We start from the raw sequence: 19,480 nt of genomic DNA, 5'->3' as shown, positions 1-19,480 counted from the left end.
CCTCCTAGTGAAAATCAATTTTCTCTTAGCTGCTTAATTGCTTTTCCCCTCTCCCTCCTGCTCTGCCAGCTAAAACTGATTTTAGAAGTGCTTTTGCAAGTCGTCTCCTGTTTATCAGGCACCCACAGCCAATTAAAAGCATATCAGTAGAATAGTCAGGCTATTCATAAAATGTTTCAATGGGTATTGAGCTACAAACATCACATTTGGAGTTAGAGTTAGGTTGCAAAATAAACTGAGACTAAAAATTCATTATGGTTGACTTCAATGTCTCTGCAAGGATAGAGCTTTGAAAACTTCAGAAGAGTAGAAAAAACACTTTAGTACATTTTTGCAAAATGATAGCGTTTTACCCTCTCCCCAGGAAATTAATCAGAGTGCAATCAAAATATATTTCCAGCTGCTGAAGTTCACTTCCTCCCTTGTGGATTTTTCTCACATAAATTGAATCTCAGATTCAAAGTCATGTTCACTGGACAGCTGTTTGACATAAGCTGCATAAAGAGGCAGTATCTGCTCTTATTTCTGCTGTGCTTTCCATAGCTCTAATTGATGGGACTTCCTTCTACAGAGATCCCACACATAGGGGAAAAAAAGCATTGCTAACATTTACTACAAATCAAGCAGAAACTTTATAGGTGACAGTGGAAAAGAGTTCTCACTCATTCATAAGTGTGACTTTTGCTGTGGTATTCCCACCCTGCAAACTAGGATCAATGGAACATGCCAAACTTTCCTCTCTTGTGCTTTTCTCACAAGGCTTTACTCGGGGGAAAAGCAACGAAGCCCTGGATGATTACAGATGTTTGTACATATATGTCTAGCTTTCTTCATCTTGTAAGAGCCCAGGAGGGTTCTACAACTCAGATAAAACATATAGCGGAGTTACCTTACCCTCTGCACTAAGGTAGCTAACTCTGGAGGGTGAAATGAGACAATTTTCAACAGCATAAAGCAACACCACACAACACTTTCTGGGTAGGAAGCGAAGAACAATTGCAGCTGCAGGGAAAATATAGGGCAAGCAGAATGTAATTACCCAGGTTGGAATATGGCCAGAACACTGGGGCTAAATGTTCTTATTTGTGTGAAAAGAATAACAAAAATACTTGCACCACTATAGCCAGGCTCTCTATTTTTGCTTTATCTGAACCACAACACCTACCATGGCACGATTCCCAAGCACTGTGCTAGCCATAGGTTGGTTTTGCTCTTAGGGAACGACTCCCCATTGCCTTTTGATGTTTATTGCTTTAGATATGAACATGGAGGAGGAATAAGCCAATTCAATTCAGAATCAAAAGCTAAAACTTCTAATTTAGAGGAATGTTTTGTCAAACTGCAAAGCATCCATTGAAATGGATGTTGGAAGTCTAGATTATTTGTGTGACTAAAAATTATTTGAAGATCCTGCTAGAGCAAAAAGCACATCAAATTAAAGGATATTAAAAAGTAGCATTAAAATATTGAAAATACTGTACTATTGAGACAGAACTAAATCTTTTACTTAAGTGTCCTAACACTTAAGTAGGTGTTACAAACACAGTGCTGAGTATAGTGATAGTGCCAGAAAAAAATGCAAAATGCTGGTAAGCTCCCAAAATGGTAATAAGTCCAGTAAGTGGCTCTGCGTACTAAAATCACAGTTAAGATTTTAATATTTGTATTTTTTAAACTCTTATGCCCGACAAATAGAGGAGAGCATCCCAGCTCTGGAAATGGCTTACCCAATTACCAGAAGATGCCAGAACTTCTACTATGGAAGATTTTGTCCTGATAATTCCTGGCTTAACCACCAAAAGGTTTTAACCTCTTTCAAAACATACATGTTTGCATGTTTGCTTTATAACTCTGAATATTCTTATCTCTCATATGATTGTCTCGTACTGCTTTGAATGTTACTCCGTCCTTCACCTCAACAAGCTCATACAGCACAGCTAATGAGATCTTTCGCTGGAAAAGGATTGCCTTTTCTCAAATTTGAGGACTCCCACTCCTTTTCAAAGATCCTTTTAAAACCTCTTGACATGAGTGATTATGTTAAGTTGGTGGGTTGACAGGAGATGAGGGTCGATGGTATTACCTTGAAGCAGCCTTTCTTTAAAGATCAAAGTTTTTTTTTTTCTGAATAACACAGAACTCAATCCAGGCCTCATTTCTTGTTCTGTTTTCAGCTACTTAGCACTTTATAGAACGTCTTCTCTGAGTTGGTAGCTGAAATGTTCCTTGCCACTTTTCTCTTTCACACAGCTCCATCAACCAGTACTGTAGTCCCTTGAATCTAGTATATGGTTCTTCAGAACTTTAGTATACAGTTCTTCAGAAACTCCCCTTGGCTCAAAAAATCAGGCCCTATGCCTGACATAGGCATGTACTGCATGAGGCCCCAGTTCTTTTAGTGAACTGGTTCAAAACATAAGCTCTTTTATATTTAGCCTCAAAGAGCATAGGTTTTTGCATCACCTGCCTCACCGTATCTTAAGGAAAAATGATGATGCATCAAGAACTTGATTTCTGCTCTGTAGTGATGTTTAACTTCTCAGGGTCTGAAATCTGGAGGCAGATTTGTCAGGTAATAGAGTCATGCACTGGACAAATACTAACTTCATCTTTAAGAAACAGCGTCAAGATCTGAAGACTCGGATACATGGGAAGTGTTACAAGAATGAAAGGAGATTTACTTTCTTCTCGTAGGGAAGAGCATACTCCTTTATAGAGAGAAGTATAATGTTGCTACTTGCATCCTTTAAACCTCTTTAAGAGTGTGCAAAGGATGGACTTTGTGCTTATATTGTCATCCTTCCAGGGCTTAATTCTTCTCTGTATAAGTGATGAACCAAACCTCATTCAAACCAACTAGTGTGCACAGAGCTTAAGATTCTGCTCAGCAACTCACACTGCCTCAACACAGCAAGATATCAACTGCACAAACAGGCAAAATATGCTGATGAGACTGAATTCAGTCATATAAAAACTCACTCTCTTGACTTACTCCGTTTCTAAGTGAACTGCCACAGACAAGATCCAGTAACACCCAAGAGTGCAAGGATCAGTGAACTGAATCCTATGGATTTTTCAAGTTCTCAAAATCTGAAACAATCAATTCTGAAAGAATTTTTGACAAAGAGGAAAAAGATTATTTGCAATAGAATAGAATGGTATGCACAAGCCCAATTCCTGGGACAAGTCCACTGAAAACAGAAAACCATGTATTTCAAGTCCAAGCAATATTTTTGTGTGCCTGTATAGAGAAGCAAGGCATAAGGTCTCACTTGTCCCTTTGTGCTGTTCACTGATAACTTAAGTAGCAGTTTAGAGGTGAAAAAAAGCCCTATGGGGAACTGCTCTCTCTCTTCTTCCCATGGCATACGGGAGTGAGTTCATCCTGTGCTCCATCGATACAGTCTGTGAGCTAGCCAGAATTTGTACTGTTATTGCACAGAGGTACAGGAGTCATGTGAAATACCACCACGTGAGAACACTATGTGAGATATGTTTTTGTGCAAGAAGAAGTCTTCCTGAACAGCAGGGTGCTATTCTTCCCAGAAAAGCACCCAGCACATTTTTGCAGTAAGGGGCAAAAATCAAGGCTACTCCCAGATGAATTTCACATGGTTTGCAGTATAAAAATGATACTCGTGGCATTTTAAAAACAATCTGTTGTAGCCAATGATTATCAATAAACTGTAAAGATCAGTCTTAGTGCTAAGATCCCTGGATGATTTGAAGCACAGTGTGTTGAAGGAGATTTTGAAAACTTTTTTGGATGACAGGACATGTTGGCTCTGCCACCGTCTTCACAGCTATTGTCCCTGATAAAACTGGCTTTTGCTACTTCCTCAGCCATGCAAGACCCTGTATAGTCTCTTTTCTCCTTTATTTGAATGCAATGATGAGAGACTCAGATCTTTTGTCCCTGCTATACTTAGTGTCTGTACTTGTACGCAATAGTTTTCTTTCTCTTCCAGATGTTATCAAAGTCCAATAACTGTTCTGGAGAGCCAAGACAGATGTAAGCTATTTTTTAAAACACAATTCAAGCCAACTCTTCCTTTCTTTGAGATGTAAAAATATAATGAAACTTTATGAATGCCTTTTAATGCTATAGAAATGCAAAAAGACATGCTATAATAATCATTAGGTTATTTATCATCATCTGTGAAGGCCAAATCCTAGCTTTAATAGCAATCACCATGGATAGGCTCCAGTGCAATTATTATCAGGGACCTGCTCCAAAGACCATCATCAAAGTCAATGGGAAACTTTTTCCTGCAGAGTTCAGGGTACTTTGGATCAGGCTCCAAACTGTCTTTGCCTGCAAAAGCTGCCTTGGGTCCACCCAACGCCAACATTCACAACACAGACGTTCCTGTTGAAGGAGACTCTGCAAGACAACCATCTCCAAAGCACTACTGTGGGAAGTTTGGCCAACCAGCCTGAAAAAATTGCTCACTCCTTTCCTTTACTACATTGGGTTGCTGTATCCCTTACCAGTCAGTCACTGTGCTGGTGAGGGGCATTGCATGGTGAGGAGAGAGACACACAGACAGTGAACAGCTGAGGTGAAGCTGAGCCGTCTCTGTATTGTGGTTTGTGCTTGGCTCCTTCTAACAGGCAGTGATTGTCAATTGCTCTCCGTTCAGGTGGCAGGCCAGCGACACACGACAACTTCAGCAACAGCTTACTGAACAACGGTGGCAAAGTCTTTGTAGTTTCCCAGCTTTCCCACTTCATGTTTGAGTAAAATAAGGCATAAGGAGCACACGTTAAACTGCAACAGCTGAATATTTCCAAATCAAATCCAAGTTTGTCTAAGGGCTATAAAGTTTTCTCTGCTGTGTGACCCTGTAGAAAAGCAGATATGGGTAGCTATTGTAGTGACACACATTCCTGCTGGTTTTAATCAACAGATAATTAATAGCAAATTATAATCATAATAGCATGTTTCATCCCAAAGGCTCCAAGAGCTCTTGATAAAAAGTTGGCCAAATGCTTTCCTTAATTATACTGATGCAATCAAATGAGGGTGGCCTTTCTTTAACCTCTGCAATGAGGCCATTTCAAAGTAGGAACACTGCATCTGCTCTTAAGAACACACTGCTCTGTGAGCCTTCAAACTCTCTGAAAAAGTCAGCTGAAACACTGAGGGATACTTGACAATTATTTTTCAGAAAGGACTTGGGTGAGGAAAATGTGAGTTAGCCAGTACGTTATGGGATCTTGCATGAAAAATGCTAGCCAGAACATTATGACTCAGATGATCCATTTCCAACACTCCACGGAAGTATCTTTTTGCTCAAAAGTAATGTCACACTTTGTAGTACCTGCATGCTTATATTTATTATTCTAGTCCTGGCTAAGCATTACCTTGCTGAGATTTAGAGACCTGACAACTTACAACCAAAGGAGTAGCAACCAGAAGCCTTGATAATTTAGTGAATTATTAGCAACAAAGGCTAATTGCTACTGCAGAATAAGATGCTCGAGTACAGTATAGTACTCAGTGCACCCTCTTTACTTGCTGTGAGTTAGTTCCTATCTGATAATGACCTGTCAAAAGTGGCAATATTCCCCCCCCCCAAAAAACAAAACCCACCCCACCCCCCCAAGCATGGAGATATATTTTCCTTTCAGCAAAAAAAACCAGTAGAAATGCTACTTTTTGGAAAGATTACAGTCTGCAACGGTTTGAACAGTTGACAATTTGAATGATCAGAGCAACAGTCTGTTTACTTTATTGTGTCATCTAGAAGAGCATTAAGAATACAACACTGTAGCTTGTAAGGTTTAGCAGTATTAAAAGTGGTGCGAACACAGTGACAGCGATAGTTCTTAAATCTGCCAAAACAAGTGCTGATTTGCTTTGTACTTTTCAACACAACTGTCTTCTTCCTTCAGACCTGCAGATAACAGCTTCTAGTTTAAACTCTTTTTCAGTTTCCTCTGTTAAACCACCACGTATTCAGGGTTTCAGCCCTCAAATCCTCAATATCTTCTTTCTTAGACTGCTAAAACACTGTCTCAGTAAGTCTTCTAGCCAAATGCACGTGGTTAGACTCTCCAGATTAGCTAGGTTGCACCAAATTCCTGGAAGTGGCAGTTGTGCAGGTCTGAGGTCTCTTCTCAGAACCGAACAGAGAGCAGGACGCTCTAGATTCACACCCTTCTTTCTTCCAGATGGTACAATGCAGAGATGCCTGCACTTGAATACACCTGCCCTTCAGGAGAGTCAGCACAGAGTCACACCCCCACGGGGACAGGTCTGTGTAGCCAGGAACCAGGCATTCAGGAGGTTCCCCCAGACTTGCTTTTCTGAATCATCAGCTTGTCAACACAGCAGGCAATGCCTCGCACATTTATAAATAATCTGTAGAAAAATATAAATTTTCCTCCCTCACAAGAGCTTCCTGGAACAGGAGCTCCCTTTTCTTAGGCATTTGTAAGGAGTTCTGCAGCATACAACAGCACTACAGATCAGATACTCAGTTAAGTTCAGTGGGACAGACCGAGACTTACATGTGGTACCAAGAGCAGTACAGCGAACAAGTATCAGGAGCACTGCAAGCTTGTGCAGCCTGTGCTGAAATCCATGCTGTGTTCTCCTGGCTGGTCAGATCAGACTGTGTACATTTAGTAAAGTTAGCTTGGATGTGTCAGCTTGTCTTGCAAGTTAGCGTAACTGCAACCCCAGAAATCTGAGTTACGATGGAGCAGTAGCAGATCTTTTCCAATTCAGTGGACCATAGCATGACATCCAGTTTTGAACGGGACTTTCCACTGGACCCCATCACAGCTCTCCTAGCAGCTAAAGCTTAAATAGCTGGAGATGATGGTACAGTCACCAAAACAAATTGCAGACTCCTTCTTTTCATGGGTTCTACAAAGGGACATAGGAAGGGGTGGAAGCGTAGGTTAGCATTTTGGTTCTGTGAAATTACAGCAGCAATTCCCAAACGTGTTGTATTAGTAGGGTAGCTTTAACCCTCCAGATTTCTCATGGACCGTAAGCAGAGTGAACTGAATGGAGGTGATCCTGAAATCTACTGTCTTAGCACAAGTGCACTCCTGAAGGGCAGATCCCGTGCAGCGGCCAGCAGTTCATGAGCGACAGTTTGGGATCTACTATACTAAGGTTTACTCTGCACAGTGTTGGCTACCTATGGAATTTGCCACAGAATTTATTCCCTTAATGCTGAGCTGTTCTCCAGAATTGGAGCTTTCATGTAGAAAGAAGCACCTCTAGGCTGAAACACCTCATTCACAAACGTGGAGTGGGTAGGGCTCTAGCATGGCACATCCGTGTCCAGAGATGTGGACTCCTCCTGCTCTCTCCTGCTTAAGATCCAACCTCAAGGGAAGTGAATAGTCAGTCAGTGTTACTGTGGGAGCAGGCTTCAACAACTGAATATGATCCTACATTTTAAAAAAGCCAAGTCAGTTGGAACTAATACTTAGCCTGAACACCAGGGCAATGTGACTACGATGGAGACAAGTGCTAATCAGTGTAACAATAGCAAAATCTACAACACCGAAGTAATAGTAGATATGCTGGAGCAGAAGTTAATCATTGCTGCTGTGTAAGTTAGACATCTAGAATACCATTAACCATTACCTTTTGAGACCACAAGAGAATGAAAATGCCTGATTATTATGGTGGATTACAGGACAATCCAGTTATTAGTCACAGCACAAATACTCCTTATAATTAATGGGTGACCATGTTAAACTTTGCTAACATATTTTCTGCATCAAAAGTCACAAGCAAGTCACTGAAGATTCTGAGCAACCTGTCAACTCATGCCTGATTAGCTGGGTTTAAAATGGCAATTAAGCAAATTTATGAGATGTATCCTCTCTATCTGCATTTGTTCGAATGAAATACCAGTGTTTGTATTTCTTTAGCTGTATGATGAACACGTATGAGAGCGCAAGGTGCATCGCTGCTTCTGTTACCAGTTTTGTGTACCATAAGCCAACAGATGTTAGCAGAGACCGTGAACGTTGCTCCATCTTCTGAACAGCGGCCGCTGCGCGTCAGCGCGGTGAACCGCAGCGGAGAAGCCACGGGCTGGGCTCCTCCATTCAAACGGCGGCTGCTTTCCTCCGGCAGCGCGAGAAACCCGCTTTGCTGGAAAAAAAAACCTCCCTAAAAGAGGTTCCTTCGGGTTAATCATCGGACGGGTTCTCGCAAACGGCAGCCGGCGGGGAAGGGAAGGGGCCGACCTTTCCCCTTCCGGCTGCCAGGACTGCGGGAGGGATGGGGTCGGGGTGCGGCTGGCCGGGCGGCGAGCCCCCGGACGGGGGAAGAGCGCCCTCGGCCGCGCGGAGACCCAGGTTCTCCCTCCCGGCAACGGGGTGCCCCGGACCGTCTCTTTCCTGCGCTGAACAGATTTGTAAATGGAGGAGGGTGGAAAAATTATCTACATTTTTTGCCTTTTGAAAACACGGAGTTCCACGCTTTCCCGTCCGAAGGGGCTTCTCCCCCCCCGGCCCCGCGGCGGCCCGGCCCGGCCCGGCTGCCCCGGCGGCGGGGGGCGGGGCCGCGGCGGGGGGCGGGGCCGGAGGGGCGGGGGGCGGGGCCGGCGGGGCGGGGCGGGGCGGCTGCCGCGCGGCCGTTGGTGCGCGGGGAGGGCGCGGCGGAGCGGCGGGCGCCGAGCTTAAATGAACATTACTATCGGCGCGGAGGGCAGCGCCGGCCGGCTCGGGCCGATTGGCGGCGGCTCGTCCTCCTCCTGCTCCGCCGCCGCGGCAGGTAGGGTGGGCGCGAACTGCCCTCCGCTCTGCCGCCGCGGGAGGGACGGGACGGCGCCCGGAGACCCGCGCGGCGGCTTCCGCGGGGGGCGCGGTGGCGCCTTCGGTGCCGGCCCGGGGTCAGAGGGGTGGGGGGAGGTCGGCGCTGGCGCGGTCGGTGCCGGCCCGGGGTCGGGGGGGTTGGTGCCGGCTTGGGGTCGGGGTCGGTGCTGGCCCGGTCGGTGGCGGCCCGGGGTCGGGGTCGGTGCCGGGGGGGTCGGTGCTGGCCCGGTCGGTGCCGGGTCGGGGTCGGGGTCGGGGGGGGTCGGTGCTGGCCCGGTCGGTGGCGGCTTGGGGTCGGGGTCGGGGCCGGGGGGGTCGGTGCTGGCGCGGTCGGTGCCGGCCCGGGATCGGGGTCGGGGTCGAGGGGGTCGGTGCTGGCGCGGTCGGTGCCGGCTTGGGGTCGGGGTCGGGGGGGTCGGTGCCGGCTTGGGGTCGGGGTCGGGGCCGGGGGGGTCGGTGCTGGCGCGGTCGGTGCCGGGTCGGGGTCGGGGGGGGTCGGTGCTGGCGTGGTCGGTGCCGGCTTGGGGTCGGGGTCGGGGCCGAGGGGGTCGGTGCTGGCGCGGTCGGTGCCGGCTTGGGGTCGGGGTCGGGGCCGAGGGGGTCGGTGCTGGCGCGGTCGGTGCCGGCTTGGGGTCGGGGTCGGGGGGGGTTGGTGCTGGCGCGGTCGGTGGCGGCCCGGGGTCGGGGTCGGGGGGGGGTCGGTGCTGGCCCGGTCGGTGCCGGCCCGGGGCCGGGGTCGAGGCCGGGGGGGTCGGGGCCGGCCCGGGGCCGGGGGGGTCGGTGCTGGCGCGGTCGGTGCCGGCCCGGGGTCGGGGTCGAGGTCGGGGTCGGTGCTGGCGCCTGTTGCCGGTGCGGCGGCGGCTCGGGGTGCCGGGGCGGTCGCCGAGATGCTCCGTTTCTGGGGAGCAAGCGGAGAGCGGCCGCCCGGCTGCGCCAGGCTTCTCCGTCGGCGCCGGTACGCCTGCGTTCGCCTGTAAATCCTCGAAAACGGAGAGCTGTCGTCGGCAGGAGGGAGCGGGGCATTCCTTGGGTCTCTTACGGAGGAGTGTTTTCATCCAGCAAACGTGGAGTCCTCGTTTCAATGAAAATCTTTAACTTCCTCCTCCTAATAAAAAGTTATTTCCGGAGGGTGGACTGTTTTATTTTTTCCTTCTTTTGAAGTCACTGTGTTTCCATGTTATGTTAGTCTGTGTTGGAGCATTGATTTGAAAACGTGAAGTGTCAGTCTAGTACTATATTCCAGCTTGTTGATAATGGAGTTAAAGATTTATTTATAATTCCAGCCAGTGCATTATCTTTGCTCAGTTGCTTTAGAACTCATTTAAACTGTATTTTCAACAGAGATGAGTGAACTTTAAAGAAAATCAGGTCAGGCATAGATTCTGGGCATCAAATGCTCTTCAGGCCCCAGAAATAGCCACAGAAGTAGCATGACCAATTCTTTTTTCATGCACAAAGCTTTTGAAATTTTTTTCGTTGGAATTTCTGAGAGATACTGGAGCTCAGCAACTAGATGTTTGAGTTTGGTTTAGAGAAAGGAGTATGGTTTCCAAGCTTGTATTTTGATGCAATTATTTTAGACTTTAAGAGGTTTAGCCTTCTAGTAGAAATTGTAATTTATTCTTATCATAAAGTCTGTTTAGCATAAGCTTTTTTGTCTTTGCGCTTTTAAGGTTTGTATTCATAGAAATGGTGAAAAGGAGGATGGCTGTGAGGGAACACACATGTTAGCTTTTGGAGTGGAAAAATAAATAATATAACTGAGTAGCAACAACTTAAAAAAAAAAAAGGTTCGGGCACAGTGCTTAGTATTTCATATTCTATGCTGGAAACAATAGTGTTCTTCTCTCTTGTTAAGTCCTGAGAAAACAGCTGACAAAAGTATTTATCTTACAATAAATGGGTTAGAAGAAAACATCTTCCATTGAATCCTTATATCTGTATTGGACAGTCTTGGTTGCTAAGTAGCTATGAATTTCTAATCCCAAAGTAAATGATGTCATAATGACATCACCACGTCCTTTCACTTGATTGATTCTCATAAGAGAACAGTAATGAGATTTGATATACATGTCCCATCTCTTTAATATTCTTCCTCTGCTTCAGGGGATTTCCCGATGTGCCTGGCAAATTCCAGTGAATCATACTGAATTCTAGTAAAAAGATGTTCCTTTTGGAGACGAGGTGGAACATTAAAGGGACAGTGGCTGATCCTGGCTTCGTCAAAAGCTGAGGACCTTGGCAGCTGATGTTTTATGTGGAAATCTAGAAATGAAGGACAGTGACTTAAACCTTGGAGTTCTTAAATTCTCATGCAGGCGCTAAAGTGACTTGAATTTCAAAGGTGCTCAGCTTAAGCTGTTGGTACTGACTTTACTTGGGTATGTGAAACTTCAGCACTTCTAAGGACCAAGTTACTTAATGTGTGTGAACCTAAATACTTAGGTGGGGCAGAGTGGGGGGAAACAAAGAAACTATCAGCTGATATCTTCCTTCAGTTGCCAAAATAAATTTCACCTATAATGGTAAAAGGATGAAACCTGTCAGAAATTGCCATGTTAATGCTGTGCAAAGAGCTGACAGCTCTTTTTTTTTTTTTTTCTTTTCTTCCTCTTGGCTAGGTAGCATAACTTAACTATTGATGGGTTTGCTAGATTGTAATAGTGAACTTGTAACAATGTTCATTATGTTGGCTGAGTTCTAAATCCTTACAGTTTGTAGAACTTGGAAGAAACTGATATTTTCTTTTTCTTCAAAGATTAAAGATATAAATGATGTAATTTAGTGGTGATCAGTACAGACTGGTAGTTTTTTACAGTTCGTTTTTGTCATGTGTATGTTCATATGAGCCTGGATCTGCACAAATATTAGGCAGTTGTTTCATGATAAACATTTTTTATTGTGATCATTAATTTATTTCAATCTTATTGCATATAAATAACCTTAATATGGCTGTTCATATCTTAATGTTTTCTGTGTGTAAACCTTCTTAACTATTTCATATATACATGAAAAGGGAGAAATGAAGTAAATTTCACACTTGCCTTATAAATGATGTTGTTTAAGGAGTAGTTTCATTGGGATAAAGTTAAAATCTGAGTCTGTCTCTTGTAAGATAACATTCAGAGGCTGTATACACCAATTTCATTTGATTCTTAGATAGCCACAAATCCTGAAGAATATTGTGAGTTGACACCAGTTTCGAAAGTAGATAGTGGTGTGTGTTGATTTTTTTTGTTTGTTCTGGTTTGGTTTTGGGGTTGTTTTTTTCAAGCGTGGAGCAGTTGGTAGTTAATTTATATACTGAAGATGCTGTCTGCTGTTGTGTCACTTCTATTATTGCTAAAGTGCTGCAGCATTAATGATGTTATTAAGTATACTAGAATAGTAATTGAACATGGGGATTGTGAACAAGCAAAGTAGGAAGATAGTGGGGGCAGAGGTTCTTGACTCTATATTTGAATCTATTCATCATGTAAATGTAATCCAAGCTACTGATGTCAAAAGGAAATTTCATCCTATGTGCGGTTACAAATTTCCACAAGCTTTAGATGCTTTCTGGAATGAATTAAGCATGGACAAGTGAATTGAGGGGGGTGAGGGGAAAGTTTTCTCTCTGAAGAGAATCCTTGGTGACAATTTCTTTTCAAGTTATCTAGGATTTTCTGCTTACTGTGATTTCCTGTAACTCATGCTTGCATTGAATGTTGGAAATGAAAAATGAATTAGGACTTGGGGACATGTCTGTGCCTTTCAATTGCATGTTAGATGGTCATCTGTGACATTTGCATGGTTGTGCTCTTAATATGGTGACACATTTGGTTACATAAAATGCAGAAAGCAATGCACCTCAAAGCCTTTCTGAATGCTTGTAATGGAAGGTTGATGCTGCAGTCCTGACCTCTTTGAACAGGCAATGACAGCACAGACATGGACAAATAGCAGAGGATAATGAACGCTTCTGCTGTTGTGACAGACCTCTTCTTTAAAAAGACAAGGTCAGTTGTTGCAGTGGCTTAGTAAAACAAAGGACAAGGCAACAAATTCTTTTGTTGCACAAATAGCAATAGAGAGTGCAATTTTTGGATGTTTATTACTTACTCTAAGACGAGGCTGGCTACAGATCACCAGGAAATTATGTGGTAGTTAAAAACTAGTTGATAAGCTTCAAAGTCTTTAGTGAGGTGCTCTGTTCTCCTACTTCCAGAAGCAATGTTTTGACTGTCGAAGGATAGCCTGCATTTCAGACCCAACTTTTTTTCTGTCATAAGCTCTGTGTGAAAATAGAATGAAACATCAAGTGGATTATTGACATTTTATTTTATTTAAGGTTATGTTTTAAAGGGGAAAATTGTGTGTATGTGTGTATATATAATACAAGGGCAACATCAGCAGTTAGATATTAGAAATGTGTGTTGTTCAGTTAATTTGGAAGGGAACCTGATAAGAAGATCGAGGTGTAGGTGAACTTGCTTTTCTGATTGGAAAACTTCTACCAGCTTCACAGAGCATGTTTCCAGAATGCGAATAGGATTTGGTCCCTAATCTACTAAGAAGTAAAATCATTTAAAAAAAAAAAACCAAAAAACTATGTATATGTACTGTACTCTCCTTTTCTTTATGAGGAAATTTGAGGAAGGCAAATCACATAATATAACATGAAGAACAAACTCTTAGTTTCCAAGAGACCCTGCGGAGTTTGTTTGTTTTATAATTGTTCAAGACATGGCTGACATGCAGACTTGCTAATACAGCAGACAGTGACCACGTCCACAGCAGAGCTGGTGTAATCTGCAAACCAAGGGCTAAATGCTACTCTTGGTTACACTAGTGTAGCTGGAACTTTAGCACGACTGATTTATCCCACGGTAACAGATGTCTGTGTCTGAATTCTGTTATTTCCATGTTGCTACTGTGATCAGACTTAACTTTGCAGGAAAAAAAGCTTTTCATAATAATTCTGCTTTGTATTGGGTTAATTACGGCTTTTCATTATAAAAGATGCTACAGGGAACCCACAAGGCATAAGTGGTGCAAATCCTTTGACTTTGGCTGTAACTGATGCAGTGATTTGAGTAATCACTCTGGTGTCTCCTAAAGTCCTGTATTTATCTTACTCTATAGAAATTCTGATATGCCACTGGGGGGGGGGGGGGAGGGGGGAAATAAAATCCAGATGTAGGCCTTACAAGCTAGTAGTTAACATTACCTATTGGGCTCTCTATTTAAGACTTCAGTTAAGTGTGTTTAGTTATCAGTTGTTCCAAAATAGCTTTTCAAGTCAAAGTCATTTCTGAAAGAATTAATTGTCCGAAAATAGAAGTTATTTAAGAATGATTAGTCTGTTACATTTGAAGACTTTGATTTGTGTTTTTATTCAAGCCTTTATATTTTAAGAGATGTGATATGTCATTAGCAGGCTTAATGTAGTTTTTTTAGTCTGAAATGCTGTCTTAGAATAGCTTTTGTATAAGTTAAATCTTTTCTGTGTGAAGTAAGTTTAGTAGTATACCTAATTACTTGAATATTTAATTACAGGGAATATTATAATGAAAAGCATACAGAACTGTGAAAAATCAATACTTCTGATAAAAATTATTTTCATATGCTTCCCAGGTAATGCCTACCCAGTTTAGGCTCATCCTATAGCTTTACAAAATCAAGCAACAAGATCACAATCTAGGCAAACAGAAAGTAACAAAAACTCCTGTCAATGGTGAATACACCACAGAACTAAGAGCAGAAGCCAGAAATTTGCTAGCTTAGAAAGTTGCATTTGAAAAATATACCTTTTCAGACAATTACTGATCTATTTATTTCATCTTTAAACATAAACTAAAAATGCATCAGGAAGTTGTCTCAGTCTGATCCTGAGTTCTGCTGTTCTGCTTATGCAAGAAAATCCATTATTTTCCTCTCTCTGAAGTAAAATAGAGAAAACTAAGGTCAAGATTCAAGGACACAGGTTGTTTTCCCAGAGAAGTTTGTTCAGCACTTCTACCACTTCTGAGTGGTGAGTTTTAGGGGGAGGGTTGGTGCAGTTTGTGGAATCACCTTTCTCCTGAAAAGTAATTTACAATTTGCCCTTAGGTGAAGGGCTTATATCACCATCTCTTCACCAGTCTGAGTCCTAGGATTAATTAGTTAAATACTTTTGGGGTTTTGTGATCTGGCTGGGGGGATTGGGGATTGCTTTTTGGGGGGGGGGGGGGGGGAGTTGTTTTTGTTTGGTTTGGCTTCCTCCCACCTGAAATGTAGTGGAGACTCAGTCTGACAACAGATACACTGCTTAATAGGAAACCATTGTCCTCTGTCAAGGAGATACTGCTATGTAACACACCTCTTAATTTCTAGCTGTAACAGCCTTGTTTCCCCACTGTATGACTGTTTTCTTAGTGGACCTGAGATTAAATGAGGCAGCAGTTTTAAAAATAAATAAAATAGGAATACAACATGGCCCCCAGTTGTGGTTACAAGAAGAGAACACTCCTCAGTATGTTTCTCTCTTCCTCAATTGTGGAGACACTTGTAAAGCCACACTACCACAAATTCCTATTACTGCGCAGATGATGAGCCCTGATACTGGAAATTTTGCATGCAGCATCTCTGTTACATTCTGTAAATGCTTCAAATAGCAGGAAGGGATAAATAAAATGACACTGTTTTAATTATGATTTGATTACAGAAACCAGAGACATCTATTCTGAGCAATATACAATTAGAGAAAATTCATAGGACTTTCTAACCTTCAGACAGTAAAATTAACTAGGATTATCTGAACTGTGTTTTCTCATTACTAAAAGAGTAGGATTCCTCAGCGATCTTGCCTCTCCTCTGTGATGGAACGTCTCTGGCTGGTCAGATGGGTCTCGTGGTAATGCAGTGCCATCTTCCTCAATTGTGTCTAGTGGTGTGTTTCTTCCTCTGCTAGGAGATCCGAGATGACCCAGCAGTTCCCATCTTAGTGTTTGTTCCTAGTCATATACGATAGTGTGGCATAGGAACTGTAAGCAAGCTAAAACACAAGACAAAAGGTGGAAAAGATTAAACGTTCCAGGATCACCTCTTTATCTCATTGAAGGCTTCTTTTTCTTTTATAAAAACTGAGTTTTGCGATCCCATAAGCAAGAAAATTGTTGCAGAGGTCCCAAAGGGAAGGGGTAGGTGGAAAATTCCATGCCTTTTTCTCTTGCAAACTATTTAATAGCAAAAAACTGTATGATGAGAAATGTTAAGCTTCTTTGGGTTTAAGTAATACAAATGTGTTGAATTTAATTCCATTGTTGCTGATGTTGTTTTTTAACTGGCTGTCAAACATGAGTGAACAATTCAGAACCTGTCCAACAGCTGAAGAGCAACATGCTTCCAACCTAAAATGTAAAGACACTTAGACCTTGTGAAAGCTACATTCCCAGGCAGTAATCTTGCTCTCTTCATTTTCCTGTAATGAGCTCACCTGTTTGGAGAGGCAGTATCAGCCCGGGGTCTGATATGGTGTGCATGGCTGATTTAAACAGTGGGTTGTACTTGCTGGCTGCAGGAACAACGAGATGTGGGCACAAGCTGGGTGCCTGGGTCAGGAGGCTTTCAGGCTGCAAACAGCACCATGCACGATGATGACAGTAGCTGTGAACAAGTAATGTCTTTATATATAATACTTTTCCTCAAGGCTTAGCATATTTATCTACCAGTAGCGGAAATTTTTCTATTTTCTGCAGAACCTAAAGAGTCATTTAAATATGTAGCGCTTGTGATTGAAAATCCTTCTTCAAATATAAGGTCAGTTATATGCCCAGAACTGCAGCTCTCCAGCCTGAGAGAACAGGTTGCTGTGACCTGCCGGGGCCCAGCTGGGCTCTAGTCTAGGACGCAGCGTTTACTTGAGAGCTAGAGCATGGCTGCAGTGGAAGGGAGAAAGGCTCCTACTCCAGCAAGCCCCTGATAGATACTATTCCAGCTGCTCATAGAGGCCATGAGAAATCGGCCTCTGTTGGTTTCAGTGCTTGGATGCTTCCTGAAGGGATACCCCCTGCCATGTATACAAATTGCCTTGCTTTTCTTTGTTGCAGTGTTCGTAGAACGGAGTGGTTTTAAGAGTGGTACAAGCTTGTTTCATTTTATCTCACTGAGGAGTTGCTTCTGAAAACTGACCTTGCTTTTGGTCTTGCCTACCTTGAACAGCAACAGAGGCTCCTAACCTGACACTGAACATGGTCTGCACAGCTGAGGATAGATTGTGTTCAAGACCCTTGGAACATTACTGTCCTTTCTGAAAATGTACTGAGCATAATTAAGCTTAAATGTAGCTAGAGAACAACTGTATTCAGTAGCCTGTTGTAGACTCCTTTATCAATAATAAGGGCATTTTCTAGTGTAGTGGTTTCTTTATTTACTTTACTGTTTCTCTTCAGAAGCCCTCAAACCCTCCAACTTCAAAGCATTTCTGTTCTTACTGACCCATGTGTATTTCACAGGGATAAAACCTCTAGCTAGCAACTTGGGGATGATTTGTCAAGGGTTGCTTTAATAAATTAGGTTATTTTCTGCCTGAAATTCCCTGCTTGGTGACTAAGAGAAACTCTGTATTAAGCTGTGCAAAGCATAATGAGGTTGCTGTAATGCTTTGATGTGAGAATGCCTAAATACAAAAAAGGAAATATGGTGTTATTGATAGAGAAAGCTTTCTCAAAATATCTGGGGACAATTTATATTAAGCAAATGTAGATTATACTATAAAGATTATAAACTTTGATAATAGCCCTTTAAAACTTTCATCAGATAGTGTGAAAAGGCAAAAATCTAAATTATTCTCTTGACCTGTTCTGCAAATACAAACATTTTTAAACTAAGGATGTATCTGATGTCAATGATAGAGAAATTAATATCACAATAGATGTATAGTAAGATTTTTGTTTCTTCGTACAGATTACAAAGCCGTTCTCCACCAGCAAATTTACTGAGCTGACTATTAATTTGTCTGGAATTAAAAGACTATAGTGAGCTCTTCCTATGTTTGTTTAACTTAATGAAAATGGTTATATAAGCGTTGCCTCCCCTTAGCTGGCTGAATTGTATTTCCCATGCCACTTCTTGCTTTCAGTGTTGTTTATAGGTTAGCAAAAGAGTTTACTGTATTTTCTGCTTTTCTTCTTGTATCTATTCTTGAGGCTTATTAGCACAAAGTAGCTCTGAGCCATGGCTTGGACACCCGACATTCTGAAAGCCTCAAATAGCTATAATAATGGAGTTGGATGAAGGATGCTGGTTGCCATGGGAACAGTGCATGTGCCACACAAGATAATGTAACTGCTCTAGTGCAGAGATCTGTGCTGCATATTGATTGCAAGATTTCTTAAATTCCTTATATATTTTATGCTTTGCACTGCATGTTCTACCTAACAAGTGAGAGAAGCTTATCAGCTGGATTAAGTCCAGAGAGGTTTTGGTAATTTGGAAAAAACTGGCTTTTATGAGCATGAGGGGAAGAAGGGGTCAGAAATACTTGGAATACTATTAGGTTCATTAGCCTTTCCTTGTTGAATTGACAGTGTCCAAATTGTTGTGTCAAATCAGACTTAAGGAAATAAAGAACTGAGGCACCACAGTTAAGTGCCCCAAGCTGCATGTAACAGCAGAAGGCCTTAGGAAGTGACGCATATCTTGTGCGGGGCGGGTGCCCTGTACATCCCTGTCTGAACAGGGCTGGACATGCTTTCCATAGTCTGATGCTGTGCTTCCATTCTCAGATTTTAGTAGTTTGTGCACATGAAAATAAGGATCGTGTTGTGAAACTCTGCTTATTAGCACTAATGGGTCAAGATTTGATGATGAAATAAGTGCCAATATCACCAGCCTCAACACTGCATGTCTGAAGTGTCAATTCTGGAGGCCTATTTATACTGGCACCTTGTGTCGCTGAAGCTGAACTCTCTCTATATAATGTTTAATGGAGTGGCTTGTCATCTGGACATCTGCACGGTATCACAATTTCCCAGTGTACCTCTTCATTGTTCTTACTGGTAGGCAGCTGAAAAGTTCATTTTTGTTTCAGCTTGTTGAGGAGAGATTTGACTGGCTAAGAAATATTGCATGCATTGACAGCCGTGATGGGTAAGTACAGTTACCAGTCATTTCACCAACCTGAAGAAAGAGTTGTGTCAGCAGGGGGGAGAGGAAGCCTGTTGTCAAGGGGGGATTGCCTGTCTTTGACGTGATTTTCCAAACTTGAATATGCAGGTTTTAATTTAAATAAATCCTATGTGAGCAGGTCCAGATTTGGATCTGTTTGATGGCTTGGGTAGTATAGATCATGTACTAAGGGACTAGTGACATTGGACTCTGACACTTCTAATTAAAGCCATTAGTTTCTCATTTCTTTTGTGACACTTAAACATTTTCTAGGATTATGTTATAATCCGTGAGCTGAATCCTCATTTTTTCTGAAATAAAATTTCAGAAAAATTTGTATTGAACTTAGACATTAGTTAGGGAACTAATTAGTGGAATTAGGCATTGCCTTCGACATTGGTAAGATATTCACCTAAGTAAAGCCTCACTCTGGCAGTGTCCGCTATTCACCACTTTGGCAAGACCTACTTGTTACACCTCATTTGAATAGTGCTTCTCATGCGTTGTGATCACTTCTTGTGGAGCTGTTATGTAAAAAGAAGGCTGGGACCTTCAGTCA

The 19,480-nt window shown here is 42.8% G+C and overlaps 2 protein-coding genes across 6 annotated transcripts in view; one reads left to right on the top strand and one right to left on the bottom strand.

Annotated features, from left to right (window-relative positions):
- SLC6A1 (solute carrier family 6 member 1) overlaps nucleotides 1–19,480 on the top strand; it is a 130,148-nt gene that overhangs the window by 52,744 nt on the left and 57,924 nt on the right. Inside the window, exon 1 of one of the 5 annotated variants that reach the window (XM_068960333.1) lies at nucleotides 8,588–8,752. The exons of 2 other annotated variants lie outside the window; for them this stretch is intronic. The gene's annotated coding sequence lies outside the window, so the exon portion shown is untranslated. Of the gene's footprint in view, nucleotides 1–8,587; nucleotides 8,753–10,923; nucleotides 11,175–18,849; nucleotides 18,904–19,480 lie in introns of those variants that run through there. 2 more of the 5 variants (XM_009688135.2, XM_068960334.1) reach the window with 2 other exon arrangements.
- Nucleotides 8,658–9,848, bottom strand: LOC138061001 (uncharacterized). Its single transcript, XM_068907510.1, has one exon. The coding sequence runs from the start codon at nucleotides 9,846–9,848 to the stop codon at nucleotides 8,658–8,660; it is 1,191 nt and encodes a 396-aa protein (XP_068763611.1).

Source organism: Struthio camelus, chromosome 14, assembly GCF_040807025.1.
Source record: "Struthio camelus isolate bStrCam1 chromosome 14, bStrCam1.hap1, whole genome shotgun sequence".
In the NCBI taxonomy this organism is placed as follows: Eukaryota; Metazoa; Chordata; class Aves; order Struthioniformes; family Struthionidae; genus Struthio; species Struthio camelus.
The sequence above is the reverse complement of the archived record's forward strand: the minus strand, read 5'-3'. Positions and strand labels throughout refer to the sequence as shown.

Bases quoted from the DNA above. Each gene is read 5' to 3' on its own strand.
- LOC138061001 (XM_068907510.1), bottom strand. From the start codon at position 9,848: ATGAAAACACTCCTCCGTAAGAGACCCAAGGAATGCCCCGCTCCCTCC.